The 20586-nt window shown below is 51.9% G+C and overlaps 1 protein-coding gene across 5 annotated transcripts; it reads left to right on the top strand.

Moving 5' to 3' along the window:
- The first annotated feature begins 7316 nt into the window (after positions 1-7316).
- On the top strand, positions 7317-20519 carry CEP68 (centrosomal protein 68). 5 transcript variants are annotated; one of them, XM_082757855.1, is made up of 7 exons: positions 7317-7321; positions 13075-13476; positions 14196-15575; positions 16878-17003; positions 17392-17488; positions 18279-18433; positions 19468-20519. In XM_082757855.1, exons 2-7 carry the CDS (start codon positions 13117-13119, stop codon positions 19516-19518), a joined length of 2169 nt encoding a protein of 722 aa, XP_082613981.1. In that variant the 5' UTR covers positions 7317-7321; positions 13075-13116; the 3' UTR covers positions 19519-20519. The 5 variants fall into 5 exon arrangements, with proteins under 5 accessions (XP_082613981.1, XP_082613979.1, XP_082613978.1 ...); XM_082757853.1 differs by lacking the exon at positions 7317-7321 and adding an exon at positions 9799-10495 and having other exon boundaries at positions 14199-15575; XM_082757852.1 differs by lacking the exon at positions 7317-7321 and adding an exon at positions 9799-10495 and having other exon boundaries at positions 16881-17003.
- The last annotated feature ends 67 nt before the right edge of the window (positions 20520-20586 follow it).

The following is a 20586-nucleotide window of genomic DNA, read 5'->3' as shown; positions in this document are numbered from 1 at the left end:
GTGACATTTTGCACTTAATAAGTCGAAAACTTGTGACCAACCTATCCCTTACTGCCTCCTTGATCTGCCCCACAATGCATGTTCTGTTGACCTTGCTTCCCTGAGCACCAACATAGAGGTAATGTTTGCCATTCCTGAATATTCCAGTCTTTGAAGAATGTAGTCTTATTTAGGCTTAAATCCGTTGCTATCCTGGCTGCACTTCTGTAAGGTCATGCACAAAGCGTGTGCTGTGCAGGATGGAGACTGTGAGTAGCAGTACAAATAACCGTGTGTACCTCTGCTAAGGGGAGATGTGCCTCGTTTTTGGAATTGCTTCTTCTTTGTGGTAAACTGAGACTGACTCACTCACACTTAGGGAGGAGGAAGGTTTGGATTAGCCCTCTAGATTCAGGGACAGCAGGACCACCACTAAGACACGAGGTGTCTCCTTCTGCCGCAGAGGTACGCGATCTGCCTTACTACCCTTAAAGGTGCCTTGTTTGGGTTTTTATTGAAACTATGCACCAAAGGCAAGAGACTCCATTGTCCCTGCAGACAGGAGGGAGAACAAGATGTCCTGATGTGAGACGAAAGCCTGGTCTGTAAGACAGGGAAAGTGGGTTTCTTTTATCCTCTAAGTTTTCTGTCAGCAGTCCTGCCTCTGATGTGCATATGTATGTGTATGCTTTTATTTCTACATGAACACAAACCGCTCTAATTAGAAGGGAGGATCCTTGTATTTTTATATGCTAAGCCATTTGATTAATTACTTTAATAAAGTGACACACGGATGAACTCTGAAATTCACTGCCATCTGCTCCAGTACAATCCAAATTGACAGATACAAAGGTACCTGCCTTCAGATAAAACCTCGTGCTGAATGCACGTAGAGCAACCACTCCATTGAATGAGTTCGTGTGCCATGTGGGTGTGTTGACGCTTGTGAACTTCTCTAACTGTTCCTGTTCTAAAGCAGTGGGTTTGATCCACGTGACTCTGTATCAGCCTTTTTATTATCTACCGAGAACAGATGGATATGCAAAAAGGACCATATTGCTGTGTCTGGGGGGGTGTGACCCTGGGGTAGATATTACAGATGTTTACTGTGTAGGGCTCTCCTCGGTGTTAAAATTCTCCCTGCCTGCCTGGGGAGAAGACAGTCCTGTGGTTCAGGTTGAGATGGTTTGCTGCATTAGAAGGGTGACACAATAGGATGCTCTCTCTTTTTCCCTTCTGTCATGGAAATGTATATTTGTTCTCTCTTTGTGTAGCTTCTCAATCTGAAATAAAAATCACCCCAAATAGAATTCATGTTTTGGTCTTTGTTTGGAGAAGACCTGGCTTTTTAGCTGGATCAACATTTGCCCTAGGTGGCCAGGCCTTTTACTGGACTGGGATCTCGAGCTCCGTGCTGATACCACAACCCGAGCAAACTCTGATTCCACTGGAAATGCCCCTGAATGAAAATCGTGTACCTTGGTGTTTGGGTCCACTTTGCAAGATCATGACCTTCGCTGGCATGCCGATGTCACTGGTTAACTGCCTATCAGTCCATTTACCTCCTTCCCCTGCAGCTCGTGGTGACCTGATGCTAGGTAACATTTCTTCAAGCCCTATGCACAGATACTCAGCTCTAACGGTCTTCAGGAGAGCTGGGACTAGTACACAGTTTTTAGAGACGTGCATCATAGTGGGGTACAGGGGCTGACAGACCTGTGGCCTGTTGTCCCAAATGATCAGACTTCATTCTCTGGAGGAGTACTGAGGAGTGGGAGAAGTCATGTAGCAAATCCTTTGGGATACATTGGTACGTTTGGGGTAATTTTGCATTTGGTCCCCATACTCAGTCTGATCAGTCTGATGGTTTCAGAACTGAGGGCCTGTGTTTGGAAACAAGTGGTTTTGATACAACATTTCCATTAAAAGCTTGTATGTAGGGTAGATTTTATACTGAGATGCAGAATATCACAAATCCTGATAAGAATCTACTATCTAAGTGTATTTTTGCTAGCTTCAAGCATTAAATTCAGGTCCTGGAACTAAAAAAGAAGGGTGCGAATTCATAAGAATTGCAAGCTCCAGAAGAAAGAAGTGTAATTTGAAGGACCTGTGCGTGTGGGATTTACAAATTGTAATGATATTGTGTTTTGGTATGTTAATTTTATAAATCTATCAATGTGGTGTTTTCCAAAAAGCCTATCTGACCTCAGGGTTGTGTCTTTGTCTTCTTGCTTTCCCGCGGAAACCCTAAGGAGATACCTGGAGGAACGCTGCTCGACCAGCGAGCTGCCAGAGGAGTGCTCTTGCAAATTAGTTGCTATCTGTTCAAGTGTCAGTTCTGGATACAGAGATGGCTGCTGCCTGAAACAAGCAGGTTTTCGGACACTTTCTGAGGTAAGTGGTGATTGTCAGAGCTGTAGTGCCTCACCATTTGAAAGCCATGAAGCTTTATGAGACCCGTGGAAAAATGTGGAGTGATTGGTTTGTCTTTAATGAGAACCAAGTCAAGCACTAGGCTGAGTCCCAGCTGACTCAATCCAGACATTTTTAGGGCTTGCCAGGCATTGTTATTAACACTAAACAAAACAGATGAAGTTTTGCATGATATTTCTACCACCACCTGCCAATCTGGCCGCATGTTTTTAAATTTCGTAGTAATTCAATCATTTTTTAAGAAGAGAGCTTTCAGGAAAATGTACTTCGCTTTTTCCTTCTAAAAATTAGTGATGGGTTAAAAAGGCAGACCACACATTTTAGTAGTTCACATGAAGAAAAGCATTTAAAATAAATTTATAACAAAAGCAGCTGCTACTGCTGTAATTGAATATGTAGAGATGAAATCCAATTACGGCCAAGGAGCAGATTAGTTCTTTTATTATTATTATTATTATTTTTAATCCTCAGCTTGCTTGATTAAGGTAGATATAATTGTAGGGAAGTGCTTTGTGAGTCAGCTAAAAGGTTGAAAGACAACACCATGTTGTTCTGCTATCAAATGACTGGTTTGGGTCTAACAGGTTGCGTGGTACTGCTGTGCTAATAGTCAGGTCACCTTTCAGATACGTGGAGTGATGTTAGGTTATTGAAAATCAGATCTCTGCTGTCTTCCCATTATGAGCATTCAAGCGAATGTACAAGTACGTTGTACCTCTTGGGAGTCTCGTGCGCTGTGATCTGCATGAAAAGAGCTTGGCAAGTTTACAGCTAACTTGCTGCTCTTGCAAGTTCTTGCATCTTGGATGTCAGAGTAGAGCCACCATGCTAAGGAGGATACCTGTGGTTTTAGACTGGGCAGGAAGGGTAGCAGCTGGAATTTATTTCCACATTTTGAAAGTTATCTCCACGATCGTAAGGGCTGGGTTTGTCAAACTTTGTGCCAGAGACCAGACACATTACAAACTGGCTCTGAAACCTAGGAGCAGAGATGCAACACAAAGCCACTCCAGAGTCTTGGGTAACTAGACTTCACCATCTCCACGGGATAGTGATCAGCGATGCTATGTAAATTACTGTAATTACTGTGTCACAAAAACTCGTACACAATCAGGCAGATCTGGATTCTCTTCACTGTGGTATGCTACAATATAATTAGACGGAGATGCCCACAGCTACCAGAGGTTGAGGGAGGCCTCCAAATGTTCGGAACTCAAAGCTTGCAAACTGAGCAGGTTCCAACCAACAGCAACAGAGCCATTGAGATTAAACATTGTTTCCCTGGTACTGTAACATTAATTAGCTCAAGTAATTTGGCTCACTGAGCTTCCTTAAGGTATGGGGCTTGGTCCTTTCAGCAGTACCATTCCTGCTGAGTTAGGAAACCAGTGTAGCCAAACTCAGAATAAGATCTTACATAAGGGGAATATGGTATTTATTTAAAGAATTTGCATGTAAGCCAATTTTACCCGCTCACACTCATTCTTTCATAGATTTCACTTATTCACACTCACAAGCCACAAAATGTGTGTCCAAGTGGTCTGGTCCCAATCACCTGAGTGCCACATAAGCAAAATGGGATGGTGCCTGTCAAATCTTCACTAAATCTCCTAGTTTTTGGAGAGTTCTTTAATAGTCGTTAAGAATTGTTGGGTTTTGGTGGTCCTGTGCTGCAGCCTCTCTTCCTGCTGGGCTGCCAAGAGAAGGAATAGGAGATGTGGAATGCTGCGACCCTGATGCCATCCTCCTATTACCAGAGAGCAGGGTCTTCTTTGAACAAGTCAACTGTGCTATGGTCTTAGTTGTGTGCAGGCCTTCTGGGCCTGGAAAAAACAACAAAGGCCAAACCTTTTGCTAGGCATACCATCATTTGTTATGACTCCAAGCCATTCTTCAAACCACTGTTTTGCTATTGTGATGCTTACATTAACTAATTTTAAATTTATACCAAACTATTTCTTTTACAAAGCTCTGTGCTGATGATTGGTTTGTGCAGATCACAACTCTGGTTTTGCTCAGGACAACATACAAATAACAATACAATACAACCCCAGAATTAGAATGAAAAAGAAATTCCCATCAAAAGCAGTGGTAAAATCTCACACTTAAAAAGTCAAATTAGTCCCAATTATTCACTGTCCCTTATAATTTATATTGACTGAAAGCTGTCACCACCTCCTGACCGCTTGGCTCATATTTATTCCACAGCAATGCATCACCTTCATCCAACAGGAGGGAAGTCAGAGCATTTCTGTCCCTAGACCAACTCCGTCCCATTCATCCCCACCTGCACAGCAGCACCGAGCCTTGATCTGCACTGCCTGGGTGTTTCAGAGGGACGACAATGCTGTCTCGGCCTGGACAAAGGTAAGGAGATGCTTTGGGAGAAGATGGAAACTGGCAACACCTGCCTTCGGGGCTGGATTGCCTGTTGCTGGCAGTTAAGCCAGGATGTTTATGGTGCGATGGGTACATCGTGTGGCCAGAAAGGAGAAGTGCAACTTCTACTTGGCCTTTTTCTAGGGCTAAATCCTTCCATTCTGTCCAGCTGAGCAACTAAGTGGTAAAGAACTGAAGTGGTCCAGCTGCTATCAGTGGGTTTCATTTCCCTGCACTTCAATGTTGACACTAAAATATTTATCACTTTGTTTTTTCTCTATTCTTCATTAATCCTGCCTTCTGTGATTTATTTGTGAGCTGCTTTGGGTTCCCTTAAGTCATATTTTCTGGTGTTTCTGCAAAATTAGGAAGGAGAAGAAGCAGCTACCTTTTTTTTTTAGGAAATCCTTAGTAACACTGCAGTAGTGGTTTTTATCTAAATGTTTTACGTGATCTAAATGTATGGGTAAGAGAAGGTTTCTAGGCTTTTGGTGAGCTTCTTCTAACTAAAAAGAAGCTAAAGCAACATGGCTGAAGTGAAGCTGCTTACTCAGACATTACTAGAGTAAATGTGCAGCTGAAGGACTGGATTCCCCAGGTGCCTACCATATGGCTGTAAGTATTTGATTAACGACAATCGTTTTGGAACAGAAAACCTGCGGGTCCCACCTGGAAGAAAAGGTCTGGGAACAGGGCTGGGCTGAAATTGAGAGCAACATCAGAAGAATTGGCAGAGGGTCTGGAAAAGAGAGGATCTGAAGAATTAATCTAGATGAGAATAACGAACTGCACAAATACTGTCGGGAAGCGGTGGATTAAGGAGCCGGATCAGGAAGTTACAGGCAGTTTGAAGCGTGAGTCAAGTGCCCTGCTCTGTGAATAATCAGGTAGCATACCAGGATGTGTAAACAGGAACACAGCCTGGAGAACCACACTAGATTTGCCTTATCATAGCCAGGCCTGCGCTGGAGTTTGGGACAAGGTTTAGGTTTTGAGTTTCGAAGAAGCATGTCCCAGGGAGAGTGAATCGAGAGAACAAGGGGAATGGGTCCAAGACATGGAAATGCAGACATCTGGGGGTAAAAAGGGCTGTTAACCCAGGAAGGAAAAGATCTTTCCCAGTTCTGTGAGACCAAACCATTTAGGAACAGGTCTGGCAGCAGGTACACCCACAGCACAGCTCAGGCAGGGACCGAAGGACTGAAGGACTAAAGAAAGGGTGAGCACAAATTAAAGCGAGGAAGGCCTAGGTGAAACCTTTTGAAAGGAACTTTAATAATACAACAGGAGGTTTTGCTGTCTCCCTGAGGTGACAAGCAAACAGAGCCTGTCCTGTCTTGTTGCCCAAATGAGCTGGCACCTCCAAAGGTGTCCGAGTGCCAACGCCAGGGCTAATAGCAAAACGCACGAGCACATCACTGCTGGGCTGCTAGCACCTTGCAGAGAGGGGTCGGAGCAGTTCTGTGCCCAGACGGCTCCTGCCCACGAGCACGGGTCAGAGTTTGCCTACAAACCTGTCCTGAGGGAGCGAGGAATGCGGTGCTGCCAGGTTACAACACAGCTATGTTGCAACTCAGTGCCCGAGCCGTTCTAACACAGGAGGGGGATAACATCAGTCACCTCCACGCTGCCAGCAGAAGCAAGGAAGACTTGTGGCAGCTCCTTCCCACTGCAAGACAGGCAGGTGAACCGATGTGTTACGCATAACATTCACTCTGTGGCTCCTAAGGGTAGCAAAGCGCTTCCAACTGCTCTTTCTTCCCCCTGCAGCACTATTAATATCCCTAGCAGTGCTCTGGGAATGAATCAGTCAGCCCCAAGCCCTGCGTTTGCTGATGTCTCCCCCAAACACTTGCGTTGTCAGACTGAAACTTGATGCTGAGGCCAGTGCGAATGCTCTGCGAGAGCATGTGGTGCACGGCCAGGCCTTGGGTTTCCTCGCTGAGCATTAGCAGCAGGAGGCCACGCAAAGCTGAGCCCGCAGACCGAAGTGGTGAAATGGACAAAATGGAGACTTCGACCCCAACTTCCCAGAGCACAGAAGCAGTGCTTCCAGGTTTGTTCATCGCAATCAAGCACTGCTTTGTGCTGTAGGTACGGGGATTGCTCCTCGAGTGCCAGCACCCGCAGAATGGGTTAAATAAATCCCTTCTCTTCACTGCAGAGACTTCTGGCTGGGAAGCACAAGGTCCTGAGCTCCCAGACCAGCGGGAAAACGCCTGCATCGGCGCTCACCAACCCTGAGCGACCCGGGGTAGGGGCTTGGCTGGATTTGGCAGCATTATATGGACGGGAGAGCAGGGTCTGCTCCCTCCCAGCCCTGCCCTGCAGCAGCCCCAAAAAGAAGAAAGGGGGGGGGGGGGGTTCTCCGGTAGGGGAGGGGGGAGCACGCCCCGCTCCCATTGGCCGCCAGCTCGCCCCGCTCCCATTGTGACGCGGCTCCTCGCGCTCTCATTGGCTAAGACGCGGGGGAAGGGGGCGCGGCGCCGGGGCTGGGGGAGAGCGGGGTCGCCGGGGCCGCTGCTCGGTAGGTGCGGGCCGGGCACGGGGTGCGGGGCTTTGGGGGGTCCTGGGGGGCTGCTGGGGGGGATCCGGGGGGCTCCGTGAGCCCAGGGGGGTGTCCGCGGGGAGAAGAGGGCGGGTTCTGCTGTTTTGGCCCCTCTCCGTTACAGGTAGCGGTGTTGCAGCTGTGGTTGCTGCGTTAGCAGGGCGTGCTTCGGCGGGTCCCGCTGCTCTCCCCCTTTTTTGGGGGGGTTAATGTACAACTCCGATTATTTCTTTTTAGCCGTAGAAGGGCTTTTTGGGAGAAAAGCATGCCAGAAAAAAAAAAAAAGGAAAACAGTAATAAAAAGGAAATCCTGCAGGCCCAAAAAGCAGTATTGGTGTGGGTGTGATCCCAAAACAGCAAAAAACTGCCCGCAGTGTGTGTGACCCTAAACCAAAAGCAGTGCCCGCAGTGTGTGTGACCCCAAACCAAAAGTGCTGCCCCGCTGAGCAGGACCCCGGGACGGAAGCTCCGGCCACGTCGCCGCTTTTGTTGCAGCCCGTGGGCCGAGCGCTGGCGGTGGGACGCGGCGGGTTGAGGCACAGCCCTTGTTTTCCACCAACTTCTGTGGCGACTTTTTGGCAGGCAGCTTCCTCTTGACAATGGGGGAAAGTCGAGGGATCGGTTCCCGGAGAGATCCCGTTACTCCTTCTGGACGTGCCCCCCCTGAGGTGAATGAAAAGCTTTTTGTTTTCATTCATTGTTTTCTCCGAGAAGTGGCCATGGGTACTGTTTCTGTGCTGCTCCATCGCTGGTGGGACAACTGTGGTGAGGATTTCTGGCTGCTTTCCTGAGGTTTTAAGGCCAGTGGAAAGTCTCCGCTGTGCCTAAAGCCCAGGCTGTACGTCACTCTGTGGCTGTGCCGAGCTTCTCTTTGTCTGTCCTGGCCAGGGGCTGGGGCTCGCATCCCATCGTGGGGCTCTTGGTGTGTCCTGGCCACCAGCAACATAAACTTCGGCGTTGCTGCTGTTGGAAAATGGTGAGAAACCCGACTGTCTAGATGCTCTTGGGAGGTGCAACTTAGTGCTTTAGTAGGAGGAGGAGGAGAGTTTGAAAACTTACAGAAACTTCATTTTCAGTCTGTTTTTAAATGCAGCTTATTGTCCAGCTGCCCTGCGTGTGTGGGCTGGAGGTATCTGTTATTATTGGGCTGGCTGACGCGAGACTTAAGCCACTAAATCTGATGGAAATAGCAAGGTACAGCAGCCCTTTAAAAGTAAGGAGGTGTGCCAAGGTTGGTCATTAACTAATGCGAAATTTAGACTTTTAAATATGCTAAATTTAGACTTTTAAATATGCTTTATGCCTTGCTAAGCTTTGCTTTCTCTTCTGATTTTTCTAATGTTTAATTCACTGGTTGTAGAGGCATTTGTGTCCTAACCTGTGGGTTTCTCGAGCCCTCCTGGCTGGTAGGATTGGGACGGAGTTGAAAATCTGGATCGTTTCTGAATGTACAGAGAGGGCGGCTTCCTGCTCGTGTGCTGGCTGCAGGGGATGTGAATGCATCTTCCTGTGGTAACTCCAAGCCCCCGGGAGGGTTTAATTGAAAGGATTATGTGCATGTGAACAGCGTGGTGTACTATAAATACATATTAATGACGAGAGAGAGTTGCATAGAGAAGGGAAGAGCGTTTCTTAAGGCGTGAAGCCAGGGACTGAGCCTACATCCCAGACTGTTGGATTTGTGTTAGCTTCTTGGAGATCCGGCCACAAATGCCTGCCTGCTGCTTAATGACGGCACGGGGAAAGCACTGCGAGCATGTGAAACACGCCGGCAAGGAGAGGAGCGAGCTGCTGGGGTGTCTGCTCACATCCTGGTTGCTGGTGATGCCCCCTGCTCAGTCGGGGAAGAAAGCACCAAAAAGGGTGAGCGCGAGGTGGGAGAGGGGGGCAGGCAGGCTGTTAGGCTCTGAAAGTGATACTGGGATTTAATACGTGGTAGCCGTTTGGGTTAGAACAGCAGGAATCCCACTGCGAGTGTCACTTCTCCCCGGTGCAAAGACCCTGGCTTTCAAAGCCAGGCACACAAATACCCTGAGAGGATTTCCTGGGCATTTAAATCACCTGGAAGTTGGACTTGACCTTTTGGCGTCCGATTCGCTGAGACTTCTGTGCGTGACTTGTTCAAACAAAACGTGGAAATTAGCTCTGAAAGCAAAGTGGCTGGCTGGGAACCAGTTAGGGCTGACAAATAGCAGCGTGCTGCCTCCTGGGATCCAGAAGACCTCCGTCATCAAAACTGTACAGCATGCTTGGAGAAACTGTGCATGCTGCAACAGAAAACAGAGGTGGATTTGGGAACTTGGGAATGCTTTGGGATGCTGTTGCTGTTAGCATCACAAATTTACCTACTGATAAGCAAGCTAGATAAGCAGATGTATCTTTTTATGATACTGTTGTATAATATGTCAAAGGGGCAGGTTTATTAATCATTTTCCTCGCAATCACCATGCCGTTTTATTTGGATATCCAAACTATTTTTGGGGGTAAAAAGAGCACAATATCACCAATTTTAGGATAAAATGGTAGTGTGTAGTGCTGTATGTGATAGTGACTGTGACAAATGAGTGAGTGAATCCAGGTGATGGCTGGAGGAACAGCCTGGGGCGGAGGGTTGGGAGAGCCCAGGCATTATCTGCCCGCCGCCACAGCTGCTGCCACGCTGAATATAGCTGCCCAGCACTTGCTCTCACACAGCGATCATGTTCCCTGAGGCTGTCAGCATTCAGGAAGGAGGAAGGTAACACGGGAGCAGCAGCTACAGCGCCTGCCGTGGGTCACGTCACGGATCCGGCCTCCCCTGGAGCCCCGGCACATCATCCCGCTGCCCTCGTGCTATAGAAACGCGTTGGCTCTGCCCGTGGGAGCACCTCGCTGGTCGGAGAGGCAGCTCATAAAGCCAGCTCCCAACAGAGGTGCCACACAAGCAGCTGCCAGCCCCATCTTCTGCAGCCTGCACTGAAATCACTCTCAGAGCACGCAGATCTCACCCTGGCGGTCGCAGGGTCAGGCAGCTGCTCGGGGCCTCGTGCTGGGCAGAGCAGTCACCAGGGCTGCGCCTGCCTTGCCTTATTTGAAGTCACACAGAGCTCCAAAATGCTTCATCCTCGCGGCGTGCTGCTACTTGAAGCCACCTCTTGCTGCCGGCCCTGTACGGTGAGAGGCCAGGGTCCTAGGGAATAAAAGGGAGAAAAAAAGATGATTTTAAAAAAGTAGTAATAATAATAATTTCATCCTCTTTCTTTCCTCAGTGCTGGCAAAACAAGACTCCCCATGTGCTATTTCCAGTCGCCTTGTTTTAGCTAAATGTAGTGAGCCCGGGTTTCTTTGAGCCAGGAGCGTGGCTTTGCTGACGGAGGTCACCCCGTGGCCTGAACTGCTGCCTGTTCCCATGACTTCTGCTTTCCCCAGAGGGGGGAGCATTTGTTGCCTGAAGTTATGATCTCCTTGAATCTGCCCAGGCCCAGCTAACCTAATTAGTAAGCGCTTTAAAACCTGCCACATGCTCGTTAGCTCAAATTGGCTCTGTCCTCTGCAAGCCTGTGTTGGGAGCTTCCACCTGAGGGGGATTAGAGAGCGCCTAGGCTCCCCGTTTGGGGACCTGCCTAGCAGTGTGCTAGCTGACAGGATGGATCATTCATCTCTTACCATTTTATTGCCTTAATGAGCATCGAAGGACACCAGCCAAAGCACTCTCTTCCTTCCCCCTGCAGATAGACCCCGAGCACAGTGAGGATCAGCACTTTGCCCCACAGGAGGCGAGCAGAGGCCCTGCAGGCCCTAACCTCGGAGAGGCTGCAGGTGGGGTTTGATGCTGCCAAGTGCCTCACCCCACCTGGGGGGAGCCCTGCCCTCTTTGCAGGGTGCTGGGAGGGGGCAAATTCGAGCTGTCGAGGTCTGAAATGCTGAGCTGCTTCTGCATCACGAGGGTATGCAGACAGCACAAGCTTTAGTCATGGCGGTGGGCTGTGTGCTGTAACAAGCCCATTTTTCACACACTTTAAAAAATAAAACTTGGCTTTTAACCAAGATTCTCTGCTTCCTAACAGTGCTTGATGTGCATTATCAAAACCCAACTCTTCTGCCCTGTTGCAGCTCCTCACCAGAGGCCCAGCAAGGGCAGGTGGAGGTCCAGAGAGGGTGCTGGTGGAGCATCCCTGTGCATGGAGTGCCTGCGGAGCCCAAATCCATCCCCAACAGGAGCTGGGTGCCCATCCCACCTCCCTAGCACCTGCTCAGGACTTTGCCCAGGCGCCAGGAGCACCCGCTAAAGCAAACAAACCCGACACAAGGGCAGCTCCACGGGGCTTCTCGAGAGGCTGCGACGCGTTGCCTCGAGTCATTCGGCCTGCAGAGGCAGCAGGAGGTGCTCTCCTAATTTCCCAAACCGTCGCTGTGCGGGTGGAAATTAGGAGTGGTCTGGAAGCCAGTCACCTGAGGTGGCTTTTGTCAGACCTGTCTGAGCTGACAGGCGTGCGGCCAGGCACAGGCGTGCTCTGGCGTGTGTGTGTGAATCAGAGGCCGAAACCAGAGGGAAAGGAGCCCCACCGACCTGCAGCACCCTGGAACAAAAACCCAGGCTGCTGTGGGTGCTCCGAGTGAAGGGACGAGCCAGCAGGCTGGTGAACGTCACTTCTGTGCTCAACAAACCCTTGAGAAGAGGGAGAAATTGCCTACGTTTTACCAACTTCTCCTTCAAATCTAGGGCTTAAAGGCAGGCACGGGGTGGCACAGGTGGTGTTGGCATCCAAAGTATTTTGGTTGGGAGGAGGTGAGGCTGAGCTATCGCTGTTGTTGTGCTGCTGCTGGCTTTTGGTTTTAAACTTGCTTCCAGCTCTTCCACAGCTGCTGCTTCATTCCCCATGTGTCAAGGTGAGAAGGAAGCAGGCAGTGTTTCAGGTGTCCTTAGTACAGAAATCCAGCCCTCAGAAGCTGCCAGAATCAGAATAAGAGGATCATGTTGTTTTTAATTTATTTTTCCCCCCCCACCTGATGTGTTTGTTAAATTGGGGGCTTGCTTCATGAAGCTGAGAGCTTGCTGCACGCCTATTTACAGGGCTCCAGGGCTCGGGCTGCAGGAGTAATAAATGTCTGATGGCTCTGCAGTGCGATGCAGTGGGCTTGGCTCTACGGCAAATGTGCCATCAGCTGAGCAAGTGTTTCCACTAATTACTTTCACTAGAAGTTGATTTCATGAACACTTGTGAGTTGGGGCAGAAGTTGCACAGCGAAGTGCCAGGATTTGGGTTTTATAGCCTCCTACCTCCCCCTCTAACTTATTTTTTATACACTTTTGCCTTCTGGGTGGCTTCCAGTCCACGTTTTTTGTATTTATCTTCTCAAAAACTCCCTACCTCGGCACCCTTCGGGGCTCAGCCACGTTAATACAGGCTTTAGGTTCTAATTACTGATGTCTCATCTGGGCCCAGCGAGCTGTTGGTGAGACTGGCTGTGCATTCAGGACAGAGCTGCGAGGTGTAAAACACAGGTTTGTTCCTGGCAGTAAGAGCTTGAATTAATTTGTGCCTGCACCATGTCACGGAAACCAGGAAACACTGGTCGGACTGGACGGCCACTTTGCTCTTCCCTGTGTTCACTGGATGTACCAAGATATGATTTTTATGATTTTGGGGGCTTGCTCTACAACATGCTTGTGATCCTTGCTATTAAACGTAGCAAAACTTTTTTGCTTTGCCTGGAAATGAGGGGAGGTGATGATGTGTTGTGTGTTTCAGAGAGCCCAGGCCGCAGCAGCACCTCTCAGGAGCTCCGTGCCCATGGCCTTGGATGTGGGAAAATCCCTCTCCGAAGCCTCGCTGAGCCAGAAGGCCAAGTGCTATGGAAGGTGGGACTGCACAGACGCACGGACGGACTGCCCGGAGCTGGCTGACAGCGTGCACTGGCTCTTAGAGGACGCCAAACCCTCCCTGAAAGGGATGGAGAGCCTGGCAAGGGCTGGACACGGTTGCTTGGCGGCTGGTGTCACCCAGAGAGGCTCGAGCTACTGCAGAGAAGCGTCTGCAGCCCTCACGTCCAGATTGCCCAGGGTCCCTTCGTCACCCACGTCCAGAGCTGCTCGCGGGGGTGATTCCCACCCTCTCCTCAGCCACCGTTTCTTCTCCTCGGACGAGCAGCAGGTAAGGGGGCCGTGCTGCCTGCCGCTGCTGGCTCAGGCCCAGGCAGGGCTGGGATCTGTGTGTTTGGGCCCTGTGGAAGAGGGGAGGAGTGTTTGCCCCCGAGAGCTTTCATCTCAAGAGGCAGGAGAGGCCCAGAGGTGAAGGGCTTTGTCTGACAGCAGGCAAAATCCTCCTGTAGCACAGCGCTGAAAAATGCGAGCTGGGGGTGCCGGCAGCAGGCTGGGGGCTGCCCTCCTCCTGCAGTGGGCACCGAGGCCCAAACCCTCGCCCTGGTTCCTGCGGTGCTGCCGTGGGGCTGGAAGCTGCTGGGGATGGAGCTCCTCGAGTAACGGTGTCCCCGGGGCTGCCAAGTGACTCACGCAGCCTCCCGAGGCCTCGAGATGCCTTTCCCTAAAAACAACTCCCGTGCAGGCCCACGGGAGGGGCAGGGTTCGCGTTTGAGCCTTCTCTTTGGGCAGAGCCCGGGCTGGGCTTTTATCTCTGTAGCCTGGCTGCATGAAGGGGCTTTTTGTGCGGGCGCAGAAAGCCAGCATTATTCACCACCCCCTAAGCGTCAGAAATGTTTCTCCCGGTTCTTTCTGCTGGGATTTCCCAGCGGTGCGGGAGGCATGTAACACAGCGGAGGTTGTAAACGGAGCAAACATGTGAATTACCTTCATTTTATGCCTCTCCCTCTCTTTTTCTCCCCTCCCTGGGTGCCTCATCCATGGATGTCCCAGCAGACGAAAACCTTGGGCTGCTCGGAGCCCCCCTGCAGCGCTCCCAACGCGCAGAGCTCGGCAGAGGAGAGCAGCATTGCAGACGTCTCTCACGACATCTCCACCAGCCAGTGCAGCCAAAGGCCCCCGTCCCCCTTCTCCTCCACCCTGGACTCCTTGCCCCAGCCGACCCCCCTCAGCCCCAGATCGAGCTTCTCCACCCTCTCTTTGGAAGAAAACAGCGCCTCCGAGCAGCAGGAGGTGAAGCAAGCCCCGGGCTCTCCAGCAGAAGGGAAAGCACCACGGGCACGCGAGCCCCTCGGTGCCCTGCTGGCTGAGCACGTACCCGTGGGGCGTGCGAGGAAGATGTCGCCCTACCAGGCTGATTACTGGGCCTGTGCCATCCCGGACTCCTTACCCCCTTCCCCAGACCGTGGGTCTCCCCACTGGGACCCCCACCAGGAGTACGAGGACTTGCTGGATTACGCCTACCCGCTGAGGCCCAGGTACAAGCTCGGCAAGGCGCCGGAGCCGTTCTTCCACGATTCAGGGATAGATTTGGACAGCTTCTCCCTCTCTCCCGAGGGCACGCTGACGTCCACCAGCGTCTACGGTCAAGGTTGGCAGGCTCAGGGAAGCAGAGAAAAAACACATCGGGGGTTTGGGGCCTCTGCGAGGAGGTACTCGACCCCGGTGTCTGGAAAACCAGGCTGCGTGAGAGCGATCTCCTACTGCGAACCTTCAGCCGCTGCAAAAGCATCTGTTGCAAAGAGCGCTTCATCTAATGGCCCAGCGGGTCCTTCCAGAGGCTTTCTGAAGGATTTCAGGACGGAGTTAGCGGGGCTGAGTTCCTTTGATCACCCTGACGTGGGTGGGAGAAGCTGGTGCCATCTGAAGGGGAGCCCCTCTTCGAATTCCAGAGCACAGGCAAAAAGCGCTCGCAGGTTTTTGCCCACAACACAAGTGCTCCCCCTGAGGAAGGAGTGGGACGGTGACGAAGAATTTCTTGCCCTGCCTCCTCGGCTCAGGGAGCTGGAGAGGTTGTCTCAGATCTTGTCCGATCTTTCCTTCACTAAAAGGACGTCCAGGCAAGGCCACCAAACCCCCCTGCCGTACAGCGACAGCAAGCCCGAGCGGTCTCCGTTCAGAGCAGCGGGCAGCAGACACCAAAGAGAGAGCACCGAAGGCTTTCTTGGGCTGTGTCGTCCCTACAGCTCCCAAAAACCTGGCTGGGAAGGCACTGGATCGTGTGGCCGGGCTGATAGGGATCCTCTGAGCAGGCTTCAGCTCCCTGCAGGCATCGGGGGCGCGTTGGACGGGACGTGCCCCAGCGAGCTGGGTGCCAAGGGGAGCCCTAAGGAGAAGGGCCAGCAGGGCGAGTCCCTGGCCCAGTGCATTAAGGTAAGAGCAGAAGCTGAAGCCTGTTCTGGGAAGCTCTCATGTGTAGCCTGCCTATATTTAGTTCCTGGCCTCCCAGTGCCTTCTGCGTGATGTTTGGTCCCTGGCAGCTGCTAGTAATTTATGCAGGGCGGCTCACTGGAGCAGATAATTTCTTCTGATGGAGCAGGAACCTCTCTGGCAGCGAAGGGTTTTGCAGCCTCACAGCGTTTCTGGTGTCTGGGGTATCCCTGCTGCTGGTCTGGGTCCACCTAAAGGTGGTCACAGCTTTTGGGGAGGGCTTGGATTTCAGGGCGCAGCCACACTGCAGAGCAGAGGCGTGTGCCTGCCCGGGCCCTTCCCTGTACCGCTCATAGCGGCGGGTGCAGCAGCACAAACAAATCCTTTCCGTTTTAGTGCCTCGCTTTCCAGGCTCGCCTCTCCCGGGGCTCAGCGTCGTGGGGCTGGGCTTGACGGAAACGTGGTGATTTGTCTTCCCAAGCCCTTCCTTCCTGCGGCGAAGCTGCGAGATACAAGAGCCGGGGGCAGGCTGGACCTGGCCAGCACAAAACCCGTGTTTGCTGCCTGCTCCAGGGTTTTTGAGGTGGTGTGGCTGTCCCTGCAGCTCAGCCCCGGCTCGCTCACCTTCCCCAGGCTGGGTTTTGCCTGTGGATACAATAAGGCCAGGAAGTTTCCCAGGTGTATCTGGTTATCGTGCCACAGAGGCAGGGAGAAGCAGCTCGGCTTTTTAACAAAACCCAGCTCCCGAGGAGCAGAAGCGGGGCTGGAGGCTGGTTCCAGCAGGAGCAGAGGCCCCAGGGTTTTGCACAGCATCCTGCAAAAACAATCCCTTACCGAGACGCTTTAAAAATAAATGAAAGCACTTAATTGAACGAGACAAACCCTCGGGGAGAAGAAACTGCAAATTAACTCGGTGGGTCTGGTTTGCCACGGGGAGGAGAGCGTTTCTTTGGCAGGGAGCTGGTGGAGGCAAAGCCCCTCCTTCAGCCTGGGTGCCGCTGGCTTTTGACACCTCTCCCTAGCAGCCACTTCACGGCGATGCTTGCTTCTTTCCACACAGTATTTTGGGTATGTTTAGGGGGTTAATTTGCTTCGTGCCTTTTTTTTTGTCCTCTTTTTTTAATGTTGCCATGAGCGTAGGGATGTTTGTGTGCAGGGAGGGATGGCAAACGCCGCCAGCTCCGTGAGAGGGGAGCAGCAGGGAGCAGGCGCTCTCCGGGAGGCTGCTCAGCCGTGTATCCCTGCTGCTGCCTCTTCTTTGTTAGAGAAATAGATCACCAACACCTTTTGTCGTGCTTTGTTAAGCAGATGTTCTGCTGCCAGCTGGAGGAGCTCATCTGCTGGCTGTACGACGTGGCAGAGCTCACGGACAGCTGGGTACCGCCGACGCCGGACGCTGCGAGCGTGAAGGCAGCGCTGCGCCGCTACTTGGTAGGTCTCACCCTCGGCTTCCCTTCCTCCCCCCACGGGCAGGAACGCTTCGCATCGGCCTCCACTGGCTCTGTGCAGCGGCAGCGAGGCCGGGCTGTGCCTCTGCATAGGGGAGATAAGTCCCTGAAGCTGGCATCGGGCGCTGGGAGCGCAGGCTGGGTGCCCCACGCCCTCTCGGGGCTTCCTCTGGCAGCACGGAGCGAGGCACCCCCCGGGCAGGTGCTGCAGGGGTGTGCGGAGCCAAATCTGGGACCTGCATGGGGAGAAGCCCTCCCCAGGCAGCACGTGGCCACGCAGCACAGGCCGGGCACCGCAGGCGGGTCTCCTCCAGGCGTGTGCTGCCCCAAACACCTGTAGGCAGCGCTCCTCTCCTCTCCTCTCCTCCTAGGAGTTCAGGAGGGACGTGGCCGACCACCGCAGCCTGACGGAGAGCGTGCTGCAGCGGGGAGAAGCTCTCCTCGAGTGCATGGCGTCAAATTCACCAGGTGAGAGGGGCCTTTGGGTGGGGACTGGGGGCATGGGCACCTCCAGCTGGCTGCTCACGGGCACATCTGGCAGTGCTGGCATTGGCATCTGCCCCCAAATGCACCTCGGTCACAGCCTGGAGGTGCTGATGCTGCCCCGTGCCTTGACCTTGCTTCACGCCACCCCATCCATCACGGGTGCTTGCTGCTCGTGTGGGTGATGGATGTGTTTCTGCCTGGCCAGCTCCTGCCGGGCCCTGGGTTGCTGTCAGCCTGCAGCTGGGAGAGAATTCTTTCATCCAGCACAGGAGAAGGTGATTTTTATGCCCTGCTTGCACTGGGTGAATCCCAGAGCTGGTAGCAGCAATCTGGGGCCCCCTCATATTTCCAAAGGGAAGGCCGCACAGACTGCTCAGGGTGGTAGGGACACTGGAAAGGTGAAGGGAGCCCACAGACCGTGTGTGGCCACACGTGGCTCCCTGTAGGGTTTTGGGTCCCCAAAAACTGTGTCTGCAGTCGCTAAAGGGCTTCTAGTGTTCTGGGTTTGCATTTTTGTTTTTTTTACATGGTCCTAAAGGAGGTTTCCCACGTCTGTCTGAGCACAGCTTTTGGAGCCCCTGTTTTTGTAATCAGCCTTAAGCTGGAGCCTCCCGGGTCACTTCCCACTGCCCCCGGAACATTGCACCCCAGTTTGGAAGGGGCTTGGTGCTTCCTTCAGAGGCCGGTCTGGGGCAAGCAGAACCCCGTTCTTTGTTCCTCCAGCCTGGATTGTCAGGGTAATGCCGCCTCCTCCATCCTTTCTGTCCTCCAGCTTTAAAAGAAACGCTGGGCTTGATCGCGAAGCAGTCGGAGGAGCTGGAGAGCCACGCGGAGCGCCTGTACCAGTCGGTGCTGGCTGCTGTGGATCCCGGGCAGGGGCAGGACAGGGAGCAGGGTGACGGCACGCGGCAGGCAGCAGCTCAGTGGGTAAGCAGGGGGGCTTGGAGGGGGGAGAGAGGGAAGCGTAGGAAGAGAGGCACTTAAATTAGCACGCTCTGCAAATCAGGCGCTTTTTTCTTCTTTTAATCTGGTGTTTGCAGGGCCTGGAAGGAGAGGAAACTGAGGGTGGTCTTGAAATGGGTGCCCTTAGTCTTCAGATGTCAGGGACAGAGCAGTGCGTTGGTGAATCCCCTGCTGAGAGTAAAGAGTGTGGTGAGGGCACTGCCAGCACGTCAGGGACACACCAAGCAGCAGGCACTATGCAGGGTGCAGGGGATGGGATGTCAGCAGCCAGGCACAGGCAGCTGTACCAAAAGCAACAGGGAAGCCTGAGATGGCCCTTTTGTTTCCTCACAGAAAAATTGCACTCCTCATTTAATGGTGGGAAAGGGAAGCGAGGCGATCCAGGTGTAAAATATGGACTAGAAAACTTGTTGGCTGATTCTTTGAACATCTCCCTTCAATTAAAATGGCAGAGACAGGAGCATTGCAGGAGGGAATGACAGGAGGGAGAGTAAGGGGTGAGGGGACATTTGCATTGAGTGGTGATTGAGGGCAAAGTCCCATCAGAGTCGATCCAGACAGATTTCCCTAAGGCATTGGAGCTGTAACTGGGAGTTGCTATAGAGCTGTGTCCTTGTGAAATGACTGCAGGTGCTAGCAAGGAGCCCGGTGCAGAGCCGCAGGGAGGCTCGTGCAGCTCCTGCACGCCCAGAGGTAGGAATTCAGGAGCTGGAAGATAACCTCCCTCCTCCCCCGGAGCCCAGATAGCTCAAGAATTTTGATTTCTCCCTGGCCCACTTTAAAATTTCAACTTGCAAAGGGGAAAGATATTTGCAGAGCTTTAGAGGAGTAACAACATATTACATAGCTCTTTTTATTATTATTATTTGACTAATGAATATAGCTGTAGCCTACACACTGCAGGGGATAGGTGGAGTTGATTGAGGTACAGCGGGTTTGTTGGTTTTGTTTTGGGGTTGCAGCCACCACACAGGAACAAACTTTCTGCTTTATTTCAGGTGCTGCCTCCGTCAGGCCTGGGCTTTGTCGGCTGCTCTCAGGACGGCTGAGCAGAAGCACAGCACACAACAAACCGCTCCGTCCACCTCCTGCAGAGCTGCCAAAACGCGTTGAATCACCACGTCTGCAGTGAGCCAGCCCGGGCTGATCTCAACTTGTTTTTTACTGTGGCTCGAGCCAGGCAAGCAGTGCAGTTACTTGGCTACTTGTATTCCTATTTAATATTGCTGACTAAGTTGGGGGGTTTTCTGAGTGAGGAATGTACAGCTGGTTCTTTTCTCCTTTTTTTTTTTTGTTTTTTTTATGTAGCGTTCCCTTTCACTGAAGTGGCCTGTTCCATGCCTTAGCAAAATGTCAGGCACACACTTTTTTTTTTTTTTTTTTAATCTGAGTAATCCGTAGTGTGCAGTGCAACTCCTAAGTAAAGCCGTGTGATTTTAATAGAAGCGTTCTCATTTTGTGTTTATACCCTTCAAAAATAGCTGCTGGAAGCCAAGAGCCAGCAGCTCTTTCTGGTTCTTGGGCGCAAACAGAACTCTTCCTTGTAATTACCGTCCACTGCTGCGGCAGGGCCTATTCAATGGTGTTGTGTTAGGCAGAAATGCGGAGCCAGTGCTCTGGGTGGCTCCTGATAAAGCAACAAGCAGGTGTGTGTGCTCAGGTGAGTTGTGTGTGCGCTGCTGCTGCCCGTTGCAGCCGTTCTGCGGGCACACTGCTGGTTTCCCTGGGTGGAGAGGATGGAGCCATTCCTCACAGCTCCTGTTGCCAATAGGCGCTAACGAAGCCATGGGAAAGGGCTCCCGAACCCTTTCTGCAAGAGAAAAGGGCACGCCTGCACTAACAAGGTAAGTGGCCAAAGAGAAAAAGGTTATAGCCAATTACAGACGGTTGGCACGTGGTTTTAATTAACCTTTAAACTAAATGGTTATCAGTGTGGTCTCCTGAATGCATCATTTCCTCCCATTCTTATGAACAGAGCAGATGGTGTTTGGGTATCACGCAAGTAGACGGTGAAAAGCAGTGAAATTACTTAGAGCTCTTCACTGTTTTAGTTCAGGGACTTGGGTTTGTTGCTTTGGTTTTTGATCCCCTCCCATGTTGTCCACCCCCTTTCCCCC

The sequence above is a fragment of the Aythya marila genome (assembly GCF_965140915.1).
Source record: "Aythya marila genome assembly, chromosome: 3".
Taxonomy (NCBI): domain Eukaryota; kingdom Metazoa; phylum Chordata; class Aves; order Anseriformes; family Anatidae; genus Aythya; species Aythya marila.
Note: the sequence above shows the minus strand (reverse complement) of the source record. Positions and strands in the feature narration are given on the sequence as shown.